The 24650-nt window shown below is 39.9% G+C and overlaps 1 protein-coding gene across 3 annotated transcripts; it reads left to right on the forward strand.

The window, feature by feature from the left end:
• Nucleotides 1–6478: 6478 nt before the first annotated feature.
• On the forward strand, nt 6479–23193 carry ANKRD46 (ankyrin repeat domain 46). 3 transcript variants are annotated; one of them, XM_048939414.1, is made up of 5 exons: nt 6479–6609; nt 8222–8314; nt 15840–16182; nt 17517–17675; nt 21147–23193. In XM_048939414.1, the coding sequence occupies exons 3-5, from the start codon at nt 15872–15874 to the stop codon at nt 21361–21363; spliced, it is 687 nt and encodes a 228-aa protein (XP_048795371.1). In that variant the 5' UTR covers nt 6479–6609; nt 8222–8314; nt 15840–15871; the 3' UTR covers nt 21364–23193. The 3 variants fall into 3 exon arrangements, with proteins under 3 accessions (XP_048795371.1, XP_048795370.1, XP_048795372.1); XM_048939413.1 differs by having other exon boundaries at nt 6490–6637; XM_048939415.1 differs by lacking the exon at nt 6479–6609 and adding an exon at nt 6678–6879.
• The last annotated feature ends 1457 nt before the right edge of the window (nt 23194–24650 follow it).

Raw genomic sequence — 24650 nt, forward strand, 5'->3', positions numbered from 1 at the left:
CTGCCTCTGCTAAGATGTCCCAAGCTAGATGTTGGTGCTCAGATAACTGACTATTTAACTTGCTTTGCTGTATTGCTGAGCTTGATCCTGCTGCACTTATGCTGTAGTTTATACCAGAGTTGGATCAAGCTTAGCTCTTGTGTGCTATCATGACAGCAGTGGTAGTAGACGCTCTAAGAGCCTTAGCAACTTTTACATGGGTAAGTCCTGATTTAGAATCATAGAATCATAGAACCCTTAGAGTTGGAAGGAATATTTAAAGGTCACCAAGTCCAACGCCCCTACAATGAACAGGGACACCACAGCTAGATCAGTTGCCCAGGGCCTGATCCAGCCTCACCTTGAAAGCCTGCAGGGATTGGGGCATCCACCACATCGCAGGGCAACCTGCTGCAGTGCCTCACCACTCTCACTGTAAAAGACTTTTTCATTATATCCAAAGTGATGTGAAATGATCTGAAGTGACTTGTTTGAGCTAAAGGAGGAGGAAAATTTTAAAAATCAAAGTGGAGAGGTTGGCTGCCTTGGCTTCAGCTTTTCCGTTCAACTACAACATGTAAAGAATGAATAAAGTGCACATTTGAAAGGCAGAACTCTTTTGTTGTTGCTTTTTCTGTTGTTGTTTTGTTTTCTAATGATCTTAGTAAACAATAGGAACTTCCTGGGTTGTGCTCCCATCTTATTCAGCTGAAAAATCAAAGAGCTACATTTAGAAACCTATCTTCATATTTTAGCTATATTATCTTTTCCCCCTTGTCATGGAAAAAATATATGGATACTACTCTCAATATGCTGCTGATAGACTGTAGACCTTCAGTGGATTTGCTATACATGCAGATAAAACTGAAAGGCCTTCAGAATTTTGAAACCTAAATTCCACAAAAATCTCTTTAAAGTTCTTGAAATGTTTGATGTGATTACATTAATATCAAATATGTATATAAAGAGCTTATTTTCACTTTTTGTGGCTGTTTTCTAAGTGGAGGTATGGCTACTGATTTATTTTTATTTTATTTATTTTTTTAGAAAACTCATGCTGTATCTCACTTCTTTTCTGTGCAGGGAAAAAATAATGTGCAAAAAGGATATACTTGGGCATCCAATTTATTTTCAATTCTCTGTATGTAAGCAGTCCTCTGTTATATTACAGCACTTGAATTCTGAGCTGTAGGTACATGAGGTTGCAGTAGCTTTGGGAACTATTAATGCAGGAGGAAAGAACAGCGTAGAGGAAACTAGTCCCAGAATCAAAGCAGGGGCTTGGGGGAAAAAGCTGTTTTCATATGTCTTTTCTTGTGCATGTGAAAAGGAATATGTTTGCTAGTACACTGACTATTTCTGTGATTTATACATATATATATATATATATAAATCTTTCCAGGCAGTGCAGGATATAAAAAGTAATTAGATTAAACCAGCAGAAGGGCAAGACCTTGAATTTCTACAAAAAACATACAAACAAAGCAAGGGTAAAATTGTATATTAAAAAGGTAATATGGTATCTTATAAACAATATAAACAAATTAAAAGAGTGTTTTTTAAAGCAATTATGACAGTGGTTGTGACTGAAAACACAGCACAGTTTTGTGGACTGGTTTGAGCTGCAGGCCCAGGTCTCCCATTTCCTGGTTGATCTACCAAATAGAAAAGGAGGTTCCTATCTCTACTATCATTTTAAAATATCCCAAAGGAATAACTTGGATCCCAAAGGTTGGCAAGAGTTTTGTCTGTGAAGCATAGCCTTCCTCTTGCCAGAACTAGGTGTTCTGGTTTGGCATAATTTTAAGAAATGAAAATGAAATTCAGACTGCTGGGATAGTTATTCACAGTATTATCTACTGGCTAGTTTTATTTCTTCCTCTCACCATGGCTGATAAGCATTCAAAAGACCCAGCTCAACATACCCAGGTCCAAAGAAATAAATAAAAAAACCCCACCTTTCCAAGCCAAGACTGGTTGCTCTATGGTCGGAATCAAGCACGGCCATATTGAAGCAAATACGTAAGGCTCTATTCTTGTGTTTGTGACCATCTAGAAGTAGGCTGCTCAGCTGACATCTATGTTGGAATAATGAGATTAACCACTGCATAAAATTGCCTACTAACCAAACCACAGAGGTCAGCTTTGAAATTAACACCTTGAGGAGCTGGCAGGTTCTTCTCTTAAGTACTTCACTGAGTTCGTTTCTGAAGTTGCTCTTTCTGAAGGAAAACTAAGGCTGTCAGGCAATGGCAGGTCTGGGGAAAGGGGAGATTACATTTCAGTCCACTTCCGTCTGCCCATAATTCCCTCCAGATCTATCTTGGAACAAATTTCCTTGGTGACCTTTATAGCAATTAAAAAAAGCAAAAGGTAAAATCATGAAATCTAGAAACTTATTTTGTCTTTTTCCTTCATTGGTGTTCCATATAGCACTTTTCCTACCCCTGTCCATTCCTGCTGAAGTAGGAGTTGGCAAAACTTTTTGTGTGGCAGCAAAAGAACTGCTCTAGCCAATTTTACACTTGGAAGGGCCTCCCCTTCCTCCTTTACTTCTCTTCACCAGGAGAATTTTTCTGATACTGATCTTCAACTGTTTTACTTATATACTGTATAAAATAAACCTGATGGGCTAATTCTGATCTGGCTGATTGCCTTTATGCTGTTTCTTCTCTTCAGTGTTTTTTCAGGGTGGTGGTGAAGACAGCGCTCCAGAGTTCAGATTTGATTACAATGATTCAGGCACATGGGAGTGAATAGTTTTGCACACAAAATGGGTTAGTTCTTTGTGCTTTCAAGAAAGAATCAGAGTAAAATGTAATTTATAGCCATAGGGGATCCTTAAAATTGATTAGTCCATCTCCAGCCAAGTGCAACAGATACGCTTTCAAGCAGGTTAGCCTAGGGACTGTTACCTAAGGAAACATATTTGAGTTTCTTTATTTTCTATGGCAAGAGAAATGACTAACACTCCACAGTGAGCTCGGGAAGGAGCATGGATTTACTTACTGGACTCAGTATCCAGCAGATTCATTAGCTGGTCGGGCATGTCTAAGGCCAAAGGCTCTTATCCTCCACAACAAATCCCGTTGTTCAAATCTGATTTATAGCTAAAATATTTCTGTAGTCTTTTGAGTAGGCTATGTGTGGGCTAAGAATCTAAATATATATAGATAGTTGCTATTTTTTTTAATCTCTAGCATTAATAAGGTCTTTCTTTAAGCCTGTGACATCCAAAGACTTTGAATGTCTGCTCTCTGAAAATATATGAGAGAAAAAAAGGAAAGGAAACTGTGATCTCCTAGAACCATGCTGATCAGTGAGCAATGAGGCAAAGAACAACATGTTATTTCATAGCTTTAAACTATAAGCAAAGTAGAAGAAATGAACAATCACTTTTGGAAAAGTATTGATCTTCTCTGTTCTATGCTTATTTGTAATGGAAGTTCAGTAAATCTTTAATTAGAAAGGTGAATGTTCATTTAATATTCAGATGCTGATGCTACTTGGGTAGCTATAATTATCAATAAAATTATGAGAAAAGGCTAAATACATCATTTCTAAATACATCATTGTTTCTATTGGATTTAACTGAATGCTGATTTGCTCAGCATATTTTGAGTACCTGGGGAGCATTTAAGCTTATTGTAAGTTAAAGTTCTGAATCTATTTAGGAGGCTGAGATGCCTGAATCTGTGAAAACACAAAAAATCCAGCATCCAACAGAAACAGGTTAGTAAAAAATTGTCTCTACATTGTATGTCTTGCTAGAGGTGTTTATCTGTTTGCATTTCTCTAAGGGAAAGAAAGACTCCAAATGAGTGTAATGGGAAAGTCTTTGGATAGGAAAAGGAGATCAATTTGAATTTTGGGGGAAGAGAAAGGCAAAAAACATCGGAATAAAAATTTTCTTTTAGTTTCAATTTAGTGACAGCTTCCTTCATTTTACTTGCTTTTTGCAGAAGTTTCTGAATGAGACCTTTGTTTGTAGAAAGCCAAAATACATGGACTGATCATGTGTGTATATTCACATGCAGCCGTTGTAGTTTACAGTGCTTGGATTCAGTATTAGATTTGTCTACATGTTCACTTTTTCCATTAGTTTGGGACTTGTATCTATTTGCAAAATTTGTTACATATCTATACATATAAAAGATGTAATATCAAGTTGCACTGGTTGTAATCTTTCATTCAATCTTTCAATCAATCAAATCAAGAACTTTGTAATTGGTTGCAGGTCCAAAGAAGGGCAAGAAGGCTTGTGAAGGCTTGCAGAATATGCCTTACGAGGAGAGACTGAAGGAACTGGGGCTGTTCAGTCTGGAGAAAATGAGTCTGAGGGGAGACCTTATTGCTCTCTCCCAGTACCTGAAAGGTGCTCACAGTGAGAGCGGGGTTGGTCTCTTCTCACTGGTGACAGGTGACAGGATGAGGGAAAATGGCCTCAAGTTGTGCCAGGGTAAGTTTAGGTTGGATATCAGGAAACACCTCTTTACAGAAGGGTTGTTAAGCACTGCAATAGGCTCCCCAGGGAGGTGGTTGAGTCACCATCCCTGGATGTGTTTAAAAACCTTTTGGATGTGGTGCTCAGGGACATGATTTAGCAGAGGGTTGTTAGTTAGGGTAGTATGGTTAGGTTGTGGTTGGACTCGATGGTCTTTAAGGTCTTTTCCAACCTGAACTATGAGCTTCTATGATTCTAATCAGTATCCATAGCTAATAGTTCCTGAATAGCTAAATAGATCTAAAAAAATGTTGATTTTTCTAATTCATGCCTGGAAAGGGAACAATGTAAAGCAAATAAATGAAATACCTCTCTTACAGAATATAATCGGCCAAGGAGGAAATAATTCTAAAAGAGAAAACCAAAATTTAATCCACATGGAAATAAAGTACGTCTTAATACATATTTAGAAAATGTACAGTAAACAGCACAAAGCTCATCTCTAACAACTCTTTCATAAGCTAGCAAATTAATGTGTGTGGTGGGCTTTCTTGCCCTTTTCTCGGAAGTGCTCTTTGCTCTTAGAGCTGGAAATTATTTTGTGGGTTAGGTGTGGCCTTCAGTATTCACAAACAAGTGAATACAAGTTTGAAACAATAAGGGAGACTTCCCAATTAGTCTTGTTGTGCATCTGAGGAAGACCGAGGGATGTGCCTCTGTGGCCTCATTGCAGGACAAGTTGAGATGCTGCAAATGAAGCAAAAAGTAAGTTGTGCAGCACTGGGTTTGAGGCAATTGTTCTGTCTTAGACATATAGTAAAATGCCTCCTTGACTGTTAGCTTTTGGAGCAAGATGGACTGTGAGTACTCCTGCTGCATTTTTGTGAGGAAAGCAGCCTTGGAAAGGGCAACATAAAGACATAAAACTACCGAGCTCATCAGCTTTGTCTTACCAGAGCAGTGTCTGGCTATTAAATAAAACTAAGCAAAGTAAGAAATTAACAGTTGATGATTAGAATGTAGTTGTTTGTTAAAGCAAGTGAAGGTGTAGTGTTGTGTGAAGCAGTGATGGTACGTTATGCTATGCTTCATTTTGTACAGCAGGTTTAAACAGATTTAGGTTTTCATGCACCAATGCTTTATTGCTTTATTAGACAATGCCTACTAAATCTTAAACCATACTTAGTTAACTTAGCAATATTAAGGTTCTTAAGACTTCCCATTCCTATTCCTCTGTCTCTGCAATGTGCTTGAAAAATGTATCCTCACACATTTTCATTTGAAGGAAAAAAAATTGTTTGAGTCTTTGTAATTTTTCCATTAGTATCCCCGAGAGTCTCTTACAAGTCTTTCTTTTGAGGTGGCTGAAATTAACTGAGTGCTGTCCAAAGACTGTGAAAACATGCAAAATATTTTCTGCTGACTCATAAGAAATGCTGTGAATTCTTGTTCAAATAGGTAATCTAATGCAGCCATAGGATTTAGCAGGAAAACCAAGAACAATCTGTTGAATCAAGATACAAATGATCCAACTTGTATGCAACGGGCAGACCATGCAAACAGTGTAGGATGTGCTATGGAATGTCTGTATCTGGGCAATTCTGCTGTTACACCTTTTGGAAGCCTTGAAAAAGAAAGGTAGGAAGTAAAAAAAAACTTTAAGGTATTAGGGAAGTGAAACCAAATATTGAATGGATGCTCTGAACTTACTGCAGCCTTGTGATGGATGCTTTTTAGCAGGGTGCTTCAGGATATTTGTTTTACATTCTCCCAGAACAACAGTAAGCTGCAGATACACTCAGCGCGAGGATAGTTAGCCTGCTTACTAATAATATGAAGACTCCAGTGCAAGGGCTTTTGCAGTGCTTTTTATTTAGAGACTTCACAACTTCAGCGAACTTCTAAGTTAGCTGGGTGCCGTCATTCCGGAGATACTTTGTTACACGCCTTTTAGGGTGAGCACGCAGCTCGCCCTGCCGCCCACCCCGAGGGTCCATTTTCCGCCGCAGCCCCGGCGGCCTTTGCCGCGCGGCCTCCGCCCGCCAGGGGGCGCACGCGGCCTCTCCGCCGCCTCTCTGCTCCTCCGTACGCGTCGAGGAGCGGCCGGAGCCGGGCGGGTGGCGCGGTGCTGGGCTGTGGGGTCGGAGGCCGCGTCCGTCGGGCTGAGGGAGGAGCGGCGGTCGTCGGTGTGTCCGCGTGAGGGCAGCGGTAGCGGTAGGCCTCGCGAGGGCAAGGCGGGAATGGCGGCCGGTCAGCAGGCCGCAGGGCAGCGCTGGGGGGCGGCGGTGGCACCGCGGGGGAACGCAGCGGAGCTCGGCTGAGGTGGGCGCTGCCGGGCGCGACCGGGTGCGGCTGCCCCGGCAGGAGTCGGCGGAACGGCCCTGCCCGCTTTCCCTTCCCGGCTGTCCCACCCTGCCGTCCGACAGTGGTGCGGGAGGGAAAGCCGGAGGTGTGAGGTAAATGGAACTCCAAGGTAGTGCGTGTTTCTGCCAACAATGTTTTTTTAGCTGTCTTTAGAAGTGTCTTTGATGAAGGAATTATTGTTTTTAAGGGAAATTAGGTAGTTTTTGTTTTTTTGGTTTTTTTTTTTTTTTTTTTTTTTTTCTAGACAACAGCAAAGCAGCAGAGCTGTACCTGTGCTGAGAAGGTAGGGATAGCACTGGAGTGAAGGAGAGTAAGGACAGAGAGTAACTAGAGACAAACTGGGAAAGATCATCGAGCCTGGGTATAAAGGGAGAGCATAACATGAGTTACTTAAAGATTCGTCTTGAAAACAGACTTATGACCTACTTAATAAAGATGTTGATGTGAAAAAAACAGCACTAGGTAGTTTCAAGATATTTCATTGTGAAAAAAGCAAAAAAAGGCTGACCAATGATGATCTGTAAAAAGAAGTTACTCTTACCTACGAACAAACCTGTAGGATACTTGGCATGGTGGTAGCTGTTCCCAAGTGACTGAGTGGAAGGGAATGGATGCACCAAGGGGAGCACAGGGTGAGTAGGGAGGTGAAGGGTCTGTGCTGACATTTGGCCTCTTGAATATTGCAGAACAGACACCTCTTCTGCTGTCTGTTGAAACATCGAGCTGAACACTATGAAGGGAATGAATTCAGCTTAAGAGTGCAGTTGATACATGAATAGTTTAATATAGATGTTAAGGTTAACAGCATGTGAATGTAATATTTCTAGCCACCAGAGCACTGATGTTCAGAAGCAGCCTTCCCAAAGGTCAAGGAGGAGCAAGAACTCAAAATATGTTTTTAAGTGGAAAGTGGCTTGTTTGTTAGAGTAATTGCTTTTGCTCACTGCAGCAGGGAACTAAGCTTGGTGTTAACTGTAAAACTTAGGTCTTTTTTCCCTTTCCTGTTTAATTTGTAAAATAGTTGATTAACAAGAAAGCCATTTCACACCCTTCCAACCATTGTTAATTTTGTAAAAATAAATGTATTTATAGCAATGGTTGCACTCTGCCTTGTAGAATTGTTGACAGACAGAAAATTACGCTAATCTTTTTGAGTTGAAAAGAAGGTACTAGACAGTAAACTGAGATGAATTGACTGAAGCAAGGCATTTGCTTCTTATGCTTTCTTTCCAGAGGACCTTTAGCTTGCCTTTGCAAGAGGGAACTATAAAAGTCAGTTCAGACCTGCACTTAGGAGGAGGTTTCTTCTTAGCAGGTTTTGGTATCCCACATTTAGAGCTTCCTTATCAGCAAGAGAGGGAGATCTCAAGAGGTGCCTAAAGTTGTATGCATTCATGTATGCATTCATCTGTCCCAATTTCTGTTCTTGTGCAGTTCATTTCTGAATACATGTGGCCTTGAAGTCCTCATCTGCAGCCTGGGGACCTGTGACAGAGTGAACTGCTAGTGGCTCTGCTAAGGATTCAGGTATGTTGGGATTCTGAGGGTTCTTTTCTCTTTCACTGTCTGTTGGTTGCCTCCTTCATGATATCGCTTGTGCTCTGATGCACCAATTAATGTGGGCATAGTGTATTTTGGAGAGCATCTGTTTATACACGTGTTATGAAATACAAGATCCCTCACGTGTTCAGCTTTCTCTGAAGACCGTCCATAGTCATGCTGTCAGTGCAGATGGCAGGCTGACAGGCATGCTTGAGTGCATGCATCTATTGCACCAAACTTCACTCGTTGGTAATTATTTATTTTTTATTGAGGTGCTGCCATGGCATAAGTCAATAAGGCAGATATGGAAACACTCAGGTTTGTTGTGGTTTGCTTTACTATTTAATGATGATACTAAGTATGTGTAGTACTGAAGAGTTCAAGTTCGCTTCACCATTTAAAGGAGATGTCCACTGAGTATGATGGACCAAAGTTTCTCTCTGATCTCCTGCAGTACCTCACAGAAGCCGTATCTGTGCTGTAGGACTTGGTCAATTGAGATTTTATCAGTAGAGTACAGGAAGGAAAGGCTGCTTGGAAGAGTACTGTGAAGATACAAACTAAAACCTGAATCTAAGTGGACCAGAGCTATAGAAACACCAACTTTGCCAGGAGGCAACATTTCACATCCAGGTAGCACAGATACATCAGCAGAATTTTATATCGTAAACTCAAAAGGTAAATTCTGTTAGCATGTGTAGATGGCATGTTGTTCAGCGTGCTCATGACCTCTTATAGTATCAGATCAGTATAACAGGTTGGGGATAGAGAAATGGCAGCGTGTTTCAGGAAAGGCTTCTGATGTATTGTTTTCCTGTGGGTTGTCCTGAACCTTTGGCCTTTCATCTTTGCCAGAGCAGTGCAGAGAGAGGTGTACACCTGTGCTTTTTGTGCCTGCATTTATTTAGGACTGGTTCTGTCTGAAACTGGGTACCTTTGTAGAGGTATGCAATCTTTTAAGCCTCGTCAGCTTCCACTGAGGATTGCTAAGAAGCATTGTAGATTTAGGTGACTTGTAAGGCTTACTTGGATTTTCAGGATGCATTTAAAAAAAAAAGAGTTCCCTGCTAGAAGCTTTTACAGATCCCAGTCACAGCACAAAGAAGGTTTCTCACATAAAGAAATAATTGAGTTGAAAAATTAAAAAGAGGGCAAAAATAAATTGCCAAACTGAGGAAGGGAACTGGATAACAAAACATAATATAATGGCACGGGAAATTCAGTGTAGCTGAATAATGCAGTGTCATTATGTAGGGTAAAAAGAATCCTGAGCCCCTGGAATCTTGGGCTCAGTTATCTTGAGGCAGAAGTTTTACCAGTACCAGTGGTCTTTTGTTTCTAGGTTCAGAATTAACAGCAGTTGGTTAACAGTTGAGCTGTCTCTCTCCCAGATTTCATAGCTACAGTTTCAAAGCCATTTCACATCCTTCCAACCATTGTGAAATTCTTGGTTGGTTCCAGCCTCCATGCAGATCAGGAGCCAGAGGGTGGCCTCCCTGCTGTTCCCCAGGCTTGCCAGTTATCCTTGAGCTTGGAACCTGCTGTTTTGCCCACCTCCAAGCCCTTCAGACACAGAGTTGTGCAGATATTGGCACTACAGGTTTGTCTACATGGAGAAAATGTTGTACTGTAAGCATTCTGAAGTAGCTATGTCTGAAAAACAACATCAGCAGATATTCATTGGAGATGCAGCCTGTATAGTGTTACCGTTCCATCTTACCATAATGTATAACATGGTCCAGTATGGCTCAATTCTTTAAAATCATGATGTCCTGATAGAGATTTCAAATCTTTGGAATCTGTGAGTGTATCATTTATCCATGCAGCTTTGATAAACTGATTGCCTGCATGAAAATGAAAATTCAGAGCACAGATGTCTGTATCTGGAGCCATAGCAAGAGTTCTGCAGCTGACGTCATTGCTTGGCTTATCAGCCTCTGATTTCTGTGATTTTCTTCTAAGGAAATAAGGAAACACCATAAAATCTACAAAAAAACCCAGTCTGTGTGGATCCGGGGTTATCCATCACGCTGCTTACTTCAGTCAGTCCACGTGGTGGCAGCATTCTTCTAGAGACGAACGGTGCTCATACTGTGAATGGTGTCTTGTTGCTCAGTTAGAGTTGTCTTTTCCAAAGGACTGCTGCAAGATCTGCAGCAAATTTAAAGACAGACGCTTTGGTAGGATGGAACTGATTCTCAGGTTTGTTTAAAAAAGCAAACAAAAAAACAACCTCTAATGAACTTTTGGGTTTATATGTTAGCACCCAGCACTTTTCCAGCAGAACCAAAGAATTTGAATAAAGGTTTGTGAAGAAGTTGATGATGAAGTTGATGAATCATTCACATTGGTCATAATAAATAGCTTTCTATAAAAGCGAGTGCACCCAAACTGATATCAGCAATCAAGGAGCTACTGAAGTTGCTGGTTCACATGTGCTAGTTGTGGGGCTTAAATCACAGAATAACAGAATGGCCAGGGTTGGATGGGGACCTCAAGGATCACAAATCTCCAACCCCCCTGCCACATGCAGAACTACCAACCTCCCCATTAATACTAGACCAGGCTGCCCAGGGCTCCATCCAATCTGGCCTTGAACACCTCCAGGGATGGGACATCCACAACCTCTCTGGGCAGCCTGTTCAAAGAGTTGACTCCCCTCCCGTTTGTAGGCTCCCTTTAGGTACTGAAAGGCTGCAATGAGGACCTTCTTTTTTCCAGGCTGAACAAGCCCAGTTCCCTCAGCCTGTCTTCGTAGGGCAGGTGCTCCAGCCCCCTGATCATCTTTGTGGTTCTCCTCTGGACCCTCTCCAACAGCTCCCTGTCTTTCTTGTACTGGGGGCTCCTGACCTGGACGCAGTACTCCAGATAGAGCCTCACAGGGTCAGAGTAAGAGGGACAATCACCTCCCTGTTCCTGCTGGCCACCCCTCTTCTGATGAAGCCAAGTATACCATTTGCTTTTTAAAGTTGCAGCCCATCTGTTTCTAACTGCTGTAAATTGCCTTTCTACCTGAATAGGTCTTTTGCAGAAGATAAACCGTTCAGATGTACTTGCATGTTTGGTAGAAGTGCACTGAAACATGTAGTGCCACTGAATTGCCACTTAAGTCAAGAAGGGATAAAATGTCTGTGAATCTGCTTATCAACAAAGGTATTGAAAAAGAATGATCTCTTTCCTGTTGTTCCCTTAATTTGTGTACATAAATACACAGCAAATGCACCATATCATGTAGAGAAGCATTCTAAAGCCATGGATTGACGTTTCAGGTCTTGTTTATTTTCTGTCTTTTCACAGTGACATACAGCGATGAGCAAAGCTCTCGCTATTGCCATCATCTGCTAATCCATAAAAAAAAGCAGAAATAATCCTTTTCATAAAGCGCTCTGTAGGCTGTGTGTGCAGAGCTCAGTGTGTGTGCAGCACACAAAATGCCACTGTGTAAAGCAGGCATAATGCTCTACTGAATCAGTTATGCTACTTTTTGCAGCAGTATTGGTAGAGAAATAAAACTCTCATCCAGTTGGACTGAAGAGCGAAGGGTAGCTAGTAGAAGATGCGGAGTCTCTCAGTGGAAATTGTAATAGGTAATGGTGGTCTTTCCTAAGCAGAGACTGCAACTGAACATACAGTTGAAGCAAACCACTCAAGCTGGAACAGTTTTCATTCATTTAAAAGCTGCAGAGGAAGAGCTCAGCAAGCCACTGCCTCTGAAGTCCTCTAAAAAGATATTTGAGGAAGTTGTTTGCCGTGAGCAAGTTGGCAAATGTCATGTAATGTAAGACGTGATGTGTTTGCTGAGGCTGGGTGTGGAAGATGTTATTTGTCCTTGATGTTACATTTCCATTTACTGTCAGTGGCAGTTTCTCTGCTGATTGCTTTACTGACACGTAGATTCTAGGTGTGTTTGTCTTAATACTGAGCAACATCAACTGTTGTGCCATTTGACATTGTGCCATTGTTCTGAAGTGACAATTACTTCAGTTTTCTGAATGTTCTTGGAAACAGTGTTGTTTTGCAGAACTGGTAATCATGTAGCAGTGGCTGGGTGATTAATTACAGCTCGTCAAGTCCATATTTTTGTGGTGGAGAGGCTGTCTCAAACAACATACCTCCTTCTTCTGAAGCTGTTTGGTAACTGTTGAACCAAATGAGAAAGCCGAGGCCAAACCATACGCTTACTGTAAAAATAAAGCCATCCACAGTTAGTGCAAATTGAGTAGTTTCAGCAGTAACAAGACTTGCATTTGGCTCTGCTTTTGGAATTGCTCAGGTTAACCCATGGCCACTGCCTCCATGGGTTGGAGTGTGATGTGTGGTGGCTCGGTGTGTGATGCTGAGGTACGGCTGTGCACGGTGCAGCAGCAGGCTGCTAACAAGTGACAGTCAGTTATTCTGACATCATCACTAAGTATAAGCATTCCTTTGGGAAACAGAGCAATCCTCATCATGTGCTGAGCCATATGTGTCACTGAAAAGTGGCTAACAGCAAAATTGCAGGCATTATTATGAAAAGTATCCTGTGCTCAAACAATATCAATGTTGTATAAACTTAAGGAAAATGTGCTGTTATAGTATACTTTTCTAATAGAGAGTGCTTGCTTGAGAGGATGCCTTTGAGTTTACTTTTTTTCCTCGGGGCCCATTTCCTACCTCAGGACTAAGTTTTTAACAGTGAACCTTTTTTCTTTTTATGGAAGGATGATGGAAAAGCTCAATTTTCAGGAGATATCGATGTGTTTTTAGAAGCAGTCATTTACTGAAGCAAATTAATTGAACTCCCACAGTGGTTATGTGTAGGGATATTCAGAATGGTCACTTTGCAGCACTTCAGTGTCTCATTGCTCACTAATGCAAGTCCCTTTGTGACGTGAGTGCATAAAGGGAGGTGTCCCAGCTTCCACAGGTTCAGCCTTGTGTTCTGATTCATCTTCAGAAGCAATATAAAGAGAATCACGCTTCGGATTTTTTTCTAAATCTACTTAATTAGATCTTCACAGCAGGATTTTTTATTTATTACTATTCTTTCTGACTGTGAAATACTGAGATTTCATATCAGTCTTCTGCTCTTCAGTGATGAATTCTTATAAAATCTGAATCGGAAATATTTTCAGTTGCACTTCCTGGTCCCTGTGAATCCTTCTGCTTCCTTTCCTGAGAAGTGGTGAGGGTATTTCTGGTGTTATTTTTAGCTTGTGTTTAATCAGCATTGTGTGAAGTGACAGGAAATTCTGCAGGGCTTTACCAGACCTACACATCTGGTATGAAAATATAAACATGAGCTTAATTTAGCAGAATGTGCCATACTGTTTCTCAAATTGCATATTTTTCTTCCAGTATAATATTATGTTGTTGACATACGTTAGGCCTTTTTTTATTGAAGAAGTTTAAGCACTCAAATACTACGTTATAAGCAAGCCATGATCTTTTTATCAAGTACATATAGAGATTTGTGCTGTTGATATGCTGTTAACGTGCTGATAATTTGAGGTTTCTGTGTTATTTATTGTCTTGCATTAGGGAAGATTTAGTGCAGAAAGTAAAGGTGTCAGCCACACCATGCAGAAACTGGGCCTGATGTTTTTGTGAGCAGGGATTGGGCTCGTAGAGGTGAAGAAGCATTCTGATCTCGTTTATGGTTTGGGTGGAAAGTGGGCAAGAAAATTGAAATTGCTGTCAGCTGGCAGTCCTGGCTTTGCACCCACCAAGGTTTTGTAACAGACTCACTGAAAATAAAAGCATCATGTCCTACTTTCCATGTAGGGTTTTAAGAAGTCTGCTGACGCCCTAAGTGATGCTAGCCTTACGTGAAATGTTTTATGTTGTATCAAGGAACTTTTTGCTACTGGAAGTAATTGTGGGAAAGTGTGCTCGAGTCAGTGATATACCATCACATGCTTAAAAACATACTTGCAGCCCAGTGGAACATCCTCTGTCTCAAATCATTCCTTATACAGATAGCAGTATTTAGCATTTATCCCCATCACTTTGACTTCTGTGGCCAAGATAGGAAAACAGTTGTGCATTCCTGCACAGGGAAACTGGGCATTGTTGATACATGTGGCAGAGTTTGTTCAAATAGGAAATGCAAAGGAGGGAAGTTTAATCTAATAACCTCAGCAATCCCAATACTATTAATCAAACCAGTGCATAAACATTAGATATGGCCCTGTGAGTGCTTTGATCTTGAGTGTGATCAAAAACATGGGGGGAAAAGCTATAAAATACAGACTTTATCATTCTCTCATTTTCTTTAGAGTTTAAAATTGAATTCTTTGGCTACTGGCCACATTTCCATTCTCATAGCTGAATGGGTGCACTAATGTAGAAGAATACCTTGTATAGATGAGAAAATTTAAATCTGCATATAGCAGTCATATAGGAGGCTTGTAGTGTTAATCAGGATGCAGCTACAGCCTTACCCCAAAATACAAGCCTACATCAAGAGAGAGATGCTATTTCACGTGAAATGTCAGTTTCCATTCAGACTTTATCTGCTTAAAATTCTTTTTCTTCCTGTCACTTGAACCGTGTTGTGGTTGTATGGAATCTTCTAAGAGTTGTCCTGATTTATATGATCTTTTATTGGCTTCTTTCTGAGGCAGTGCAGAACTTTGCTGTCCAGTCCCTGCACGCGCAGTGGTATCATCCTCTTGTGTAGTCCTTCTGTTGTCTTCCTTCTTGTTCTCAAGTAATCTTCTTTGTGTTCCATAAGTCTGCTGTGTCATCATACCCTCATTATTTGAGTTATCCTTAAAATAGCCTTTTGCAAAATTTCAATCATGCTTTGTGAAGTGCTTCTCCATAGTGCACTTCTGGCTGTACACACACCAGTTCCACTCCATTTTATTATTGTCCTCCTCGTGCCCGTTTTCAGTTTTCACTTCCTTTGCTCAGTAGTTTGTGTATCTATGGCACTATGAAAACAATTTGCTGCAAAGTGCTGAAAATTGTATTTCTTGCACAATAAAGGGGTTAGTATTTGTAGTAGCCAAGTGTTTTCAGCAACTGACTGTGCATCAAACAAAGTTCATATGGAGATGGCGGAAGCACCCCTGGAGAGGCTCTGCTTACATGTAGCTGGTAAGAATTGCAGTTACTATCACTGTATCTGTTAGCTGAACTGCTTGTAGGCACCCAGTTTATGAAAAGTACTTCTCCCTTCTTTCAGTCTTGACCTGTGATGTAGTATAGTTCAATATCAATTCAACTACATGTGATCTTTTCCTAGGGAAGAGGTACTCACCTGCCTTGTATTGCTGGCATTGATTTTATTAGTTCTCTGTAATAACAAGGCTGTGCTACACTTCCCAGATGTGAGTAGAAGAGCTCTTTCCATATTAACAGGAGGGAATGCAGCGCATGAAGTTACTGTGTAGGACAGGAAGATTTCAGAGTTGGTTCCTGAGCTGGGTTGCATTTTGGTTCAGGAACCAGCACGGTCTGACAGATGCCTGCATTGTACTTATTTGCCTGGCTTCAGCGGCACTTTTCCCACCTTTTCTTGCAGGTTTGTCATCTATTGCAGAGACAGTCAGAACCATGTCCTACGTTTTTGTAAATGATTCTTCCCAGACAAACGTGCCACTGCTGCAGGCTTGCATTGATGGAGATTTTAACTATTCCAAACGCCTGTTAGAGAGTGGTTTTGACCCAAATATTCGTGACAGCCGGGGCCGAACCGGCCTCCATCTTGCTGCAGCCAGAGGAAATGTGGACATCTGTCAACTCTTGCACAAATTTGGTGCTGACCTACTAGCCACTGATTATCAAGGTAATACAGCCCTTCACCTGTGTGGGCATGTGGATACCATCCAGTTCCTAGTTTCTAATGGACTTAAAATTGATATCTGGTAAGTTGCTTTTTCTTGGTTGGCTTTTTTTTTTTTTTTAAATAGCACGTGTTTTATAATGTATTAGCATTCATCTCTAGAACATTGTATACAAATCTGCTGTTGCTGAAATACTGTATGTAGTGCAGTTTGACTTTGTACGATATCACTTAATAAAAGAAGAAAATAAAAAGGCAGGAAAACAATAAGAGGCCACTTCTGCTGATCAAATGCAGCAAGCAAAGCAAATAAAAATAGCAGCTGCTGGTGTGGGCCGTTGTATCTAATTCTGCCTCTGCGATGACACTGCTATCCTGGTTTGGCCAGACAGCTAGGTGTGGGTGGTTGGCACCAAAAAAGAAAATCGCATCGACTACTTTAAAAGGATTTTCTCCACCACAGTGCTTTTGTGTTAATTGTTGCACTGTATAAGACAAAGGAGATACAGTATATGTGTGTGTCAGTTCATTCCCCTACTCCTTTGGTGACAATGCTTCTTTTCAGTGTTTTCCCACTCCCTCAAAGTCTGTGACTCACTGCTTCTTTTAAATATTGTATATTCTTTCCTTCTGGCTTCCAGCAGCTGTCAGATGCCAATGCTCAGATGCAGGCTCTCAAGCTACAAATAACTAGCTATTTCATTGCAGTAACTGACTTATTTTGTTTGTGAAACTTTCTGCACTGTCAACAATGCATGCAAAATATTTGAAACTTCAGAATGTTTTCTTTTTTTCTTTTTTTTTCTTTCTTTTTTTTTTTTTTTAACCTGTTCCCTTTTCACTTCTCCCTCATTGATGCTTTCATCCCAGCAAAGGAGTTAATGGCAGACCAGATTCTTCAAGGGTTGTGTTCTCTTTTTATTACTTCAAGCAACTCTGGTGAAAATCTGTAATCTGAAGGCAGCTCCAGTCCTATTCAGTATTATTTTAAAAGTAGCAGAGGGACCATCTGTATTTTATTTCATTTTTGCCCGATGTCCTCATACCCACATGGAAAAAGGAACTATGAAGAAGCAGATTGCACAACTTCGTGAAATCATGCTGAATCTCAAACAGTGCTGTAAATCTCCTCTTTTTTATTGTAGCACCCAGAGATTCCAATTAAATTAGAACACTAGGAATTTTTATTTTATTTGTAGGAAGAGGAGTTGTGCTATTTCAAGCCAAAGTATACTGGTATTCTTCTGTAATCATTTACGGTATTATTTTTATAGACAGGAGTTGTTTACAATCTTGTCTAACAAAATGGTTCTGAGCACTAAATTTTACATGGTGTGTTATGCTAAGTTGTCTTGTATCAAATCTCTACTTCAAGAGTTTCTTTTCTTCGTGTGTCATTTTGTGGCATTATTTTAGCAATCACCAAGGTGCAACACCACTTGTTCTTGCAAAACGAAGGGGTGTAAATAAAGATGTGATCAGACTGCTGGAATCTTTGGAGGAGCAAGAGGTGAAAGGATTTAACAGAGGAGCCCACTCAAAGCTGGAAACAATGCAAACTGCTGAAAGCGAAAGGTATTCACAAAACAAAAAAGGGATACTGGGAGAAATAATTTTGTGTATGTAAAATATGTCTTTATTAGTACCTGTTTACTGCCTTTAGATTGTTATGATTTGGCCTTTGTTCTTCAAAATGGAAAGTATCAGGTTTGGCCTGATACTATCTGACCAAATCCAAGTTAAGTTTTAGAATTTGGAAAAGTCTCTCAATAGGTCAAATGTAAGGGAAAGGAAGAACTGTAATTGAGATTCTCATTTTAAAGTTGTAACTTTTAAAAAATTTAAATAATAACTCATTTTCTGTTATAACCTCAAGCAATACGCATTGCACTGTGTATCACGAAGCCAAAGAGAACATGGGGGGAAGTGAGAAATGCCAGTGGCACACACTGACCTGCCACACTTTCATTAACATGGGTTGTCTATATAAGAAAAGGGTAGCAGGCTTTTCATCTTCTGAACTTAAATAAAGGCTTTGATACGGTGCTGTTTATGAAATTTCTATTGGTAGTAGTTCTGGAAAAAATAAATGAGTTGTGTGGTGGACAAACAAGTGTTTAAAAGAGAGCTGGTGATTTCAGGAAAACAGCTCACCATTTCAGGGTACGTGCTGTGTGAGGGGGAAGACAGCAGTGAGTTCCTAAAGGTTTAGTTCTGGGACTGGGCATAGTTACCACTTTCATCAATGATTCTGACACAGAAAACGGATCTTACTGATGCTGAGAAGTGGGACGCAGGCAGCTCAGAGGATAGTTAGGATGCCATAGGAAAAAAGCTTGATAAGGGAAAAGAAATTGGAGCCCAGTGATCAGAGAAACCTTTTAAGCCCTGAGATACAAAATTGAATATTACTGTCAAAATTGCTTTAGTATAAAATATTGGATTTTCTGCCTGGTATCTCTCTGACTTTGTAAATTTTAGTGGAAGTTGTTTAGTCCATATATCATTTCTGTCTTACTCTGTGTCAAAAGCTCAGTCGCATCTAAATGACGATTTTTGATTTGATGGTGTCTCTTTAATAAGCATAGCTTCCTTTCTGTTATTTGACCTTCGTAAATGTTACATTGTTTAGTTTGGCAAGGAAGTCAGCAGTTCTCCTTGGGGAGAGGCACAGTCATATAAACAGTGCGTTACCCAGCTTGTTTGTGAGCGCATTTAACGTGTCTGAAATATATTATATTTAAGGTAACAAATAACAGATGCCTGCAGCAGTTAAAGCAAGTGAGCTTGTATGCTGTTTGCTTTGTAAATAAATAATGTCTTTATAACAGTTGGCTTTTCAGACTGCTACAGTTTCACTCCTCCCCCTTTCTATTTTTTCACACAATTTAGATGAATTTTGCTCAGATGAATGGCTTCTGTCCTCCTGGCTCCCTCCTCCTCACATTATCTACCAACCTACTGAAAAATAATGGTTGCTTTTTCTGTAAACCGTGAGCTTCACTTTTGAGCAACAATCTCTGATTTCAAATTTCTCTGGTTGTTTTGCAAACGGTTGCTGCTGGTCTGGAAGCAGAGGCCAGAACTGAGTTCTCAGATCAAATTTCTGTTCTCTTGCTTTGCCTCCTGACAGCACAGGGGGAGGGCAGAGCTCACCTCCGTCTGTCAGCGCAGGTGACCTGTCCCTCCGCACTGCCCGACGTGACTGACAGTCGTGCCCACAAGTACAGCCAGAGGTGAACTTCCGTAGTATGCTGAAATAGAAAAGACCATCCACCTGGGCTGTGTGGCACAGACTCTTCTGTGAGGTGCTTTGCTGTTATACTACTGCTTAAGCAGATGTAATTTGTCAGAAGAAAGAAATGCCTTGAGTACCATTACTTTTAATTGGGTTGCTGTATAAAATATCAAAAATGTTTTCTATGTCCCTTTTTCTATTTAATGAGCAAGCATGTGATCTTTTCACTTGAATCACATTGCAGCTTTATTTAACCTCTGTGTGGTTATATATTAACTAGTTCGTACTGAGTGAGTGAGTAGTTGTGTCTTAGCCAGTGGCTGTCTTCTAATAAAGTCTTTGTTTTGCTTAGGAAATCGTGAGCAAGGAAGATCCTGTAGCTATGGGCAAGCTAAAATAGCTTTACAGCAAACTAAATACTTTAGAAGCAAAAAAGGCAAGCTGTTTAATAGGCAATTTCTGTAATTTTCTGCACATCACACTGCGATGCTTCAGTGAGCTATGGGAGTTGAAGTTAATTATTCTTCTGAGGCTGTACTTCCTAAGAAAAACATATGAATAGTGTGAAACTTTTCCATGGCATAATCTTGAAAGGGCGATTCGTAAACGAGACAATCTCCAATATCTTTATTTCCAGTAGCACAACTGGTGAACAGTAGCATTTATACAATTAGTTTTGATTTGGAAAATACTTTTCCATGTAAGGTTTTCTGTTATTATCGGTGTAAGAGAGACGTAGGAACATGGTAAGTAAAAGCAATTAGAGGAGAGGAAGAAGTGTTTTTCTTTTCTGCTTCCCTTCTGCTTTGATTTCACTGTGTGCGCAGTTTCACCATTGGCTTTCTGTGATTGTCAAAGCACAATTCTCTACACACCCGTGTGTGTCATTTCACTCAAGCAAGGAGCAGTAGGGCTGTACTGACAACTGGAGTTATACGTAAGTGTAATAAATTGATGAGAAATTTTTTATAGACCAATTGTGAAACCAGCAAACTGAGGAGGATGCAAGAAGCCAAGCGGTATTTGAAACAACTCACGTTTTTTTCTAAAGATGATTCGTGGCCACGATGACTGTAGCATTCTAATTCTTCTCATTTAAAAGTGAGAGTTGCAGGCCCTAATTTGTAGTCTGACAATTTAAGGGAGCTTGATGAATTGGAGGTGGAATGTTAAAACCAAGATCAGAGTGACTGCTGAGAATCGTGTGGCAAAAAACACAGCAGTACTAACTTGTCTTGAAGATCAGGAAGTTTTGGGTTGGTTTATTTTTTTCCAAATGTATTATTTTCTGTGGTGTTTTTAAGCTAGAAGAGAGGCCTCTCACAAAGAAACACAGAGAGTAATAAAGATCACCTCATAGTTTGGAATCTAAATGATCTTGGTTAAAGTTGCCATTTCATTTGGCAGAATGTACTTAAATTGTAATTTCTTGTTCTGTTAACAAGAGCTGTGCCCCTTGAGGTTTTATCTTATGCTCCATTAAATTCACAAAGCCATGCTTAGTGGGAATTACGAGCATTGACTTTTGAAGGCTTCTTAGGTGGCAAGCCTGCCAACTCAGTGCAGCCGTACAGATAGAGGTACTGCTCTCTTTACCCTGGTTAGAAAAACATCCTTTCACTTATCCTAAGTTTAGAGTCTGATCTGCTCTTCTTGATTTAGCAGGGGCAATGCTATAAATCTGCAGGTGGCTTTAGTTTTTCCTTTAGAACGTTTTGGTTGCTCTGAGTAGGATTACTGTCTTACTTAAAGGTATATTTTTAACTTTATATACTTTATATAACTTTTTTAACTTTAATCCTTTGTAGTGCAATGGAAAGCCATTCTCTCCTTAATCCAAACCTACAGCAAGGGGAAGGAGTTCTTTCCAGTTTCCGCACGACGTGGCAAGAGTTTGTGGAAGACCTGGGCTTCTGGAGAGTGCTGCTCCTGATCATTGTCATTGCTCTTCTGTCTCTTGGAATAGCATACTATGTTAGTGGGGTGCTTCCTTTTGTAGAAAATCAGCCTGAGCTGGTGCACTGAAGCAAGTGAAAAGAAGTGCACTGTGCTTTTCCATGTCGTAATCTTATTTTGAGCTGCTTGGAATTTTTCCCTCAGTGCAGACAGTGGCAGCTGTACATACTGTTTGCTCTTTTTATCTACTGTTAACCCCTCTGAAAGTGAGATTAATTCATTTCAAGTAAAACACTAAATTCTAAAGCATTCCAAAGCTACCTCTGTCATCTCGACGTGGAGGCAAGATGTGGAGATAATCCTCTCTGCTGATAAAATGTTGTAATTAGAAAAGGTCTTTTATAATGAATATAACATTCTTGAGCATGAATTGTGTAACCTAGTACACAACCAATTTTGATACATATTCCATAAGAAGAGATGTAAATCTGTTGTTGCATAATATTGTTTCAGTTGAAAGAAAAAAACAGTTTTTAAGAAGTCTTCTACGAATCTGAATAACATGATAATGCATTTTGATATAGAGCCAGTACTGAGCTCTGTGTTCGTAGTTCTTTTAGTGCCTCCCCAGTTTCTCATCTGCTAGTTTATAAAAAGACTAGAAACAGTTCCAATCTTACTATGTCTTCACTGTATAGATCACTCCTTTATTTATTAGGTCAATATGGTGTTTCCTTCCCAGATGAATTTTATGTTAATATCTGCTTGAAGTAAATTGTGTAGAACAAAGCCTCTGTAGTGCTTTAGCAGTAAAATTGTTCGGCCTCTGGGGTGAGGAATTTGCCTTTGTGCCGAAATGTTACTAAGCAAACCTTTCTTTGTAAGGATGGATCAAAAGTGATGTAGGTGTTCTGCTTTGTACGTACCAGCAGTTCTGTAAGGCCATTGGCTCTGTGAAACATGTCATGAAGGATAACTTCTTTTCCTACTCAAGGACCTCATGGTCCCATACAGTTGTATCATTTTCATGATTGTGGAAAGGACTTGATTGATGAGAATTCCTTCCTAGAATTTCTTTCTGTTTCAGTTGTTTTCAAACTGCACTTGCAGGCTTATGAAGTATTTTCTGAGCATGTGGAAAAAAAGTCGTTTAAAAGTTAATATTTAGGAATATGGTATGAAATGAAATCCTATCCCATTCTGTACATAAGCTGTGAAATCCTTTGTTTGTAGGTAACCCAAAGATATGAATCAATTACATGCTCTTTTCTGAAGGCCGGGATGATGCCACACTGTAGTTGTAGGTTTTCAAAGAAAGCAGATTTTCTCCTTCCAAGCTGATTAGATATACAACTCACTTAGTTGCATTCAAAACCTCCAAAAAATTGAATTCTCTAACCCTAATGGATTTTTTATTTTTTTACTTTGCCACTCCAGAATTGTTGCTAAAGGACATCAAACATTTATAAGATTATAAATTGCAGTAAGTATTGGTAGAAGTACTTGCAGCCCTCTGTTCTGCTACTGTGTGTGTTCTCCCTTCTTGTTTATGGGTTTGAGCAGAGGGTTATCATCTTTGTTTTGCTGTGTGACATGGGCTTCACTAAGTTGGGGCCCATTCTAAATTGCATCTTGATCTCATTTCTTAAGCCAGAGGTTAATGAAACAGTGCTGTCCTAGCAGTTGCAAAACCACAAAAAGGAAAACCTCTTAAAACAAAAGGAAAGCACCACCAACAAAACAGCATTCTCTTTGAATATTTCAATTACCGTAATCTGTTAATGAAGAGAGAAATGTAAAATCATATCTAAATCGCAGTTACTTTTCTGGATTACCACATTTCTGTTAATGCTACAGTTTATCTTGAATAATACTGTCTTTCAATATGTATTCCCTGCATAGTTTGTGATTGTATTCTCAGTATGGGTGAATGCCACAAATAAATATACGTTGTAAATATGTTTTTGTTTATTATTGCATTAGTACAGTGGTAATGATGTGACCCTGTTTTACTGAGGGCTTTTTGTTTTGCGTTCATAGTAAGCATTTCAGAAGCTGGGAGACTCTGCTCCTAAGAAATGGAAGCCATGCTGTTGGCTGCAATGAGGTTTTAAAACACAGATTGTTTAGATTTGCCTGCTTTATTTTCAGCGTTGTTTTTACATTGTGCTGTTTCTTGCCTAAGATTTCAGGTATTGTGTAAGTCATGTAAAGGCCCTTCGAGATGTAAGGCTACCTTAAGGGGTACAAAATGCAACCAAGAAAAGCAAGTTTGTAGTGACTGCTACTGTCTGAAACATTGACATGACAGACATCTGACTGAATGAGAAGTTTGCTCTGTGTGCACTTCTGCTACTAAAAAAGGACAGCTGTACCTTTTATTATAACGTTAACAGCTTCCTGTTCAAAGACTGATTCTAAAGAATGAATTTGCTTTCTAAACACTGGGTTTCAAGGAATATAGTCCCTCTTTCTTGGAGGAACAGAAAGACGACTTTAGCCCACTTCCTCTTGAAGTTCTTGTCATAGTGTGTTTCACTATTGCAGCGTAATGACATTAATCTGTTTAGGCTGTCTGTGGATCAGTAAGTTTTCTTTTATTATTTATTATTATATGGGCACTTTCCAGATCCAAGACAAGTTCTTGTCTTGAGCTTATTATGCCAGAAAAGAAGGAAGTGAGAGAGAAAACAAACGTGGAGTGAGGAGGTGGTTTTTTTCCAGTGCCGTAAGACGACTTGGTGAACTAGATAAAGCAGACTGGAGTGTAAAACAGAGACACACAGGCTACTCTCCTGAGGACCGTCCCTGTGCTTGCATTTGTTCCATGGCAAGATCATGTCTTACCTCACCCCTCACCTACCATTGTGTCATTTTTATCCTCAGGAGCTTCTATTTGCACTCATATTGATACTTTGCTTCGTAGAAGGGGATGATCTGTTGTGTGACTATCTTGGGTGGGTCTTGTTGTCAGTTACTGGAGTATAACACGTATTTCATTACTAGACATAGTCTGGCACTGTGAAGTGTATCATCACAAAAAACTGGGAAAGAAAGAACATGGTTTCCTGTAGGAATATTGATACAGAGGACCTAGGCACTATGATTGATCTGGAGACTGATTTTTTGCATGGGTCAACTAATCACTCCGGCTGGTTTTTGTCTCTTGGAGAAGTAAAAAATAACAAATTTATCTGGTGGCCTAGTTAGCTACATAGCTGCTGTCCTAACCAAAAGTATTTTAGTCATAAGATGTTAGAGAAATGCAAATTAAGTAATTTGTTAAATTCTACAATGTAACTTTAATGTAGAGATTGCAAGTGAAAACTCTCCTTCAAACTTAGAATAAAAATAAGGAGGTGATATTGTTTCTTGTATTCAAAACTTAGAAGTCTGGCATGTATTTAAAATTAACA

The sequence above is a fragment of the Lagopus muta genome, chromosome 3 (assembly GCF_023343835.1).
Source record: "Lagopus muta isolate bLagMut1 chromosome 3, bLagMut1 primary, whole genome shotgun sequence".
NCBI classification, from domain to species: domain Eukaryota; kingdom Metazoa; phylum Chordata; class Aves; order Galliformes; family Phasianidae; genus Lagopus; species Lagopus muta.

Bases quoted from the DNA above. Each gene is read 5' to 3' on its own strand.
- ANKRD46 (XM_048939414.1), top strand. From the start codon at position 15,872: ATGTCCTACGTTTTTGTAAATGATTCTTCCCAGACAAACGTGCCACTG. The intron at 16,183-17,516 runs GTAAGTTGCTTT...GCATTATTTTAG, and splicing joins GGACTTAAAATTGATATCTG to CAATCACCAAGGTGCAACAC. The intron at 17,676-21,146 runs GTATTCACAAAA...AATCCTTTGTAG, and splicing joins CAAACTGCTGAAAGCGAAAG to TGCAATGGAAAGCCATTCTC.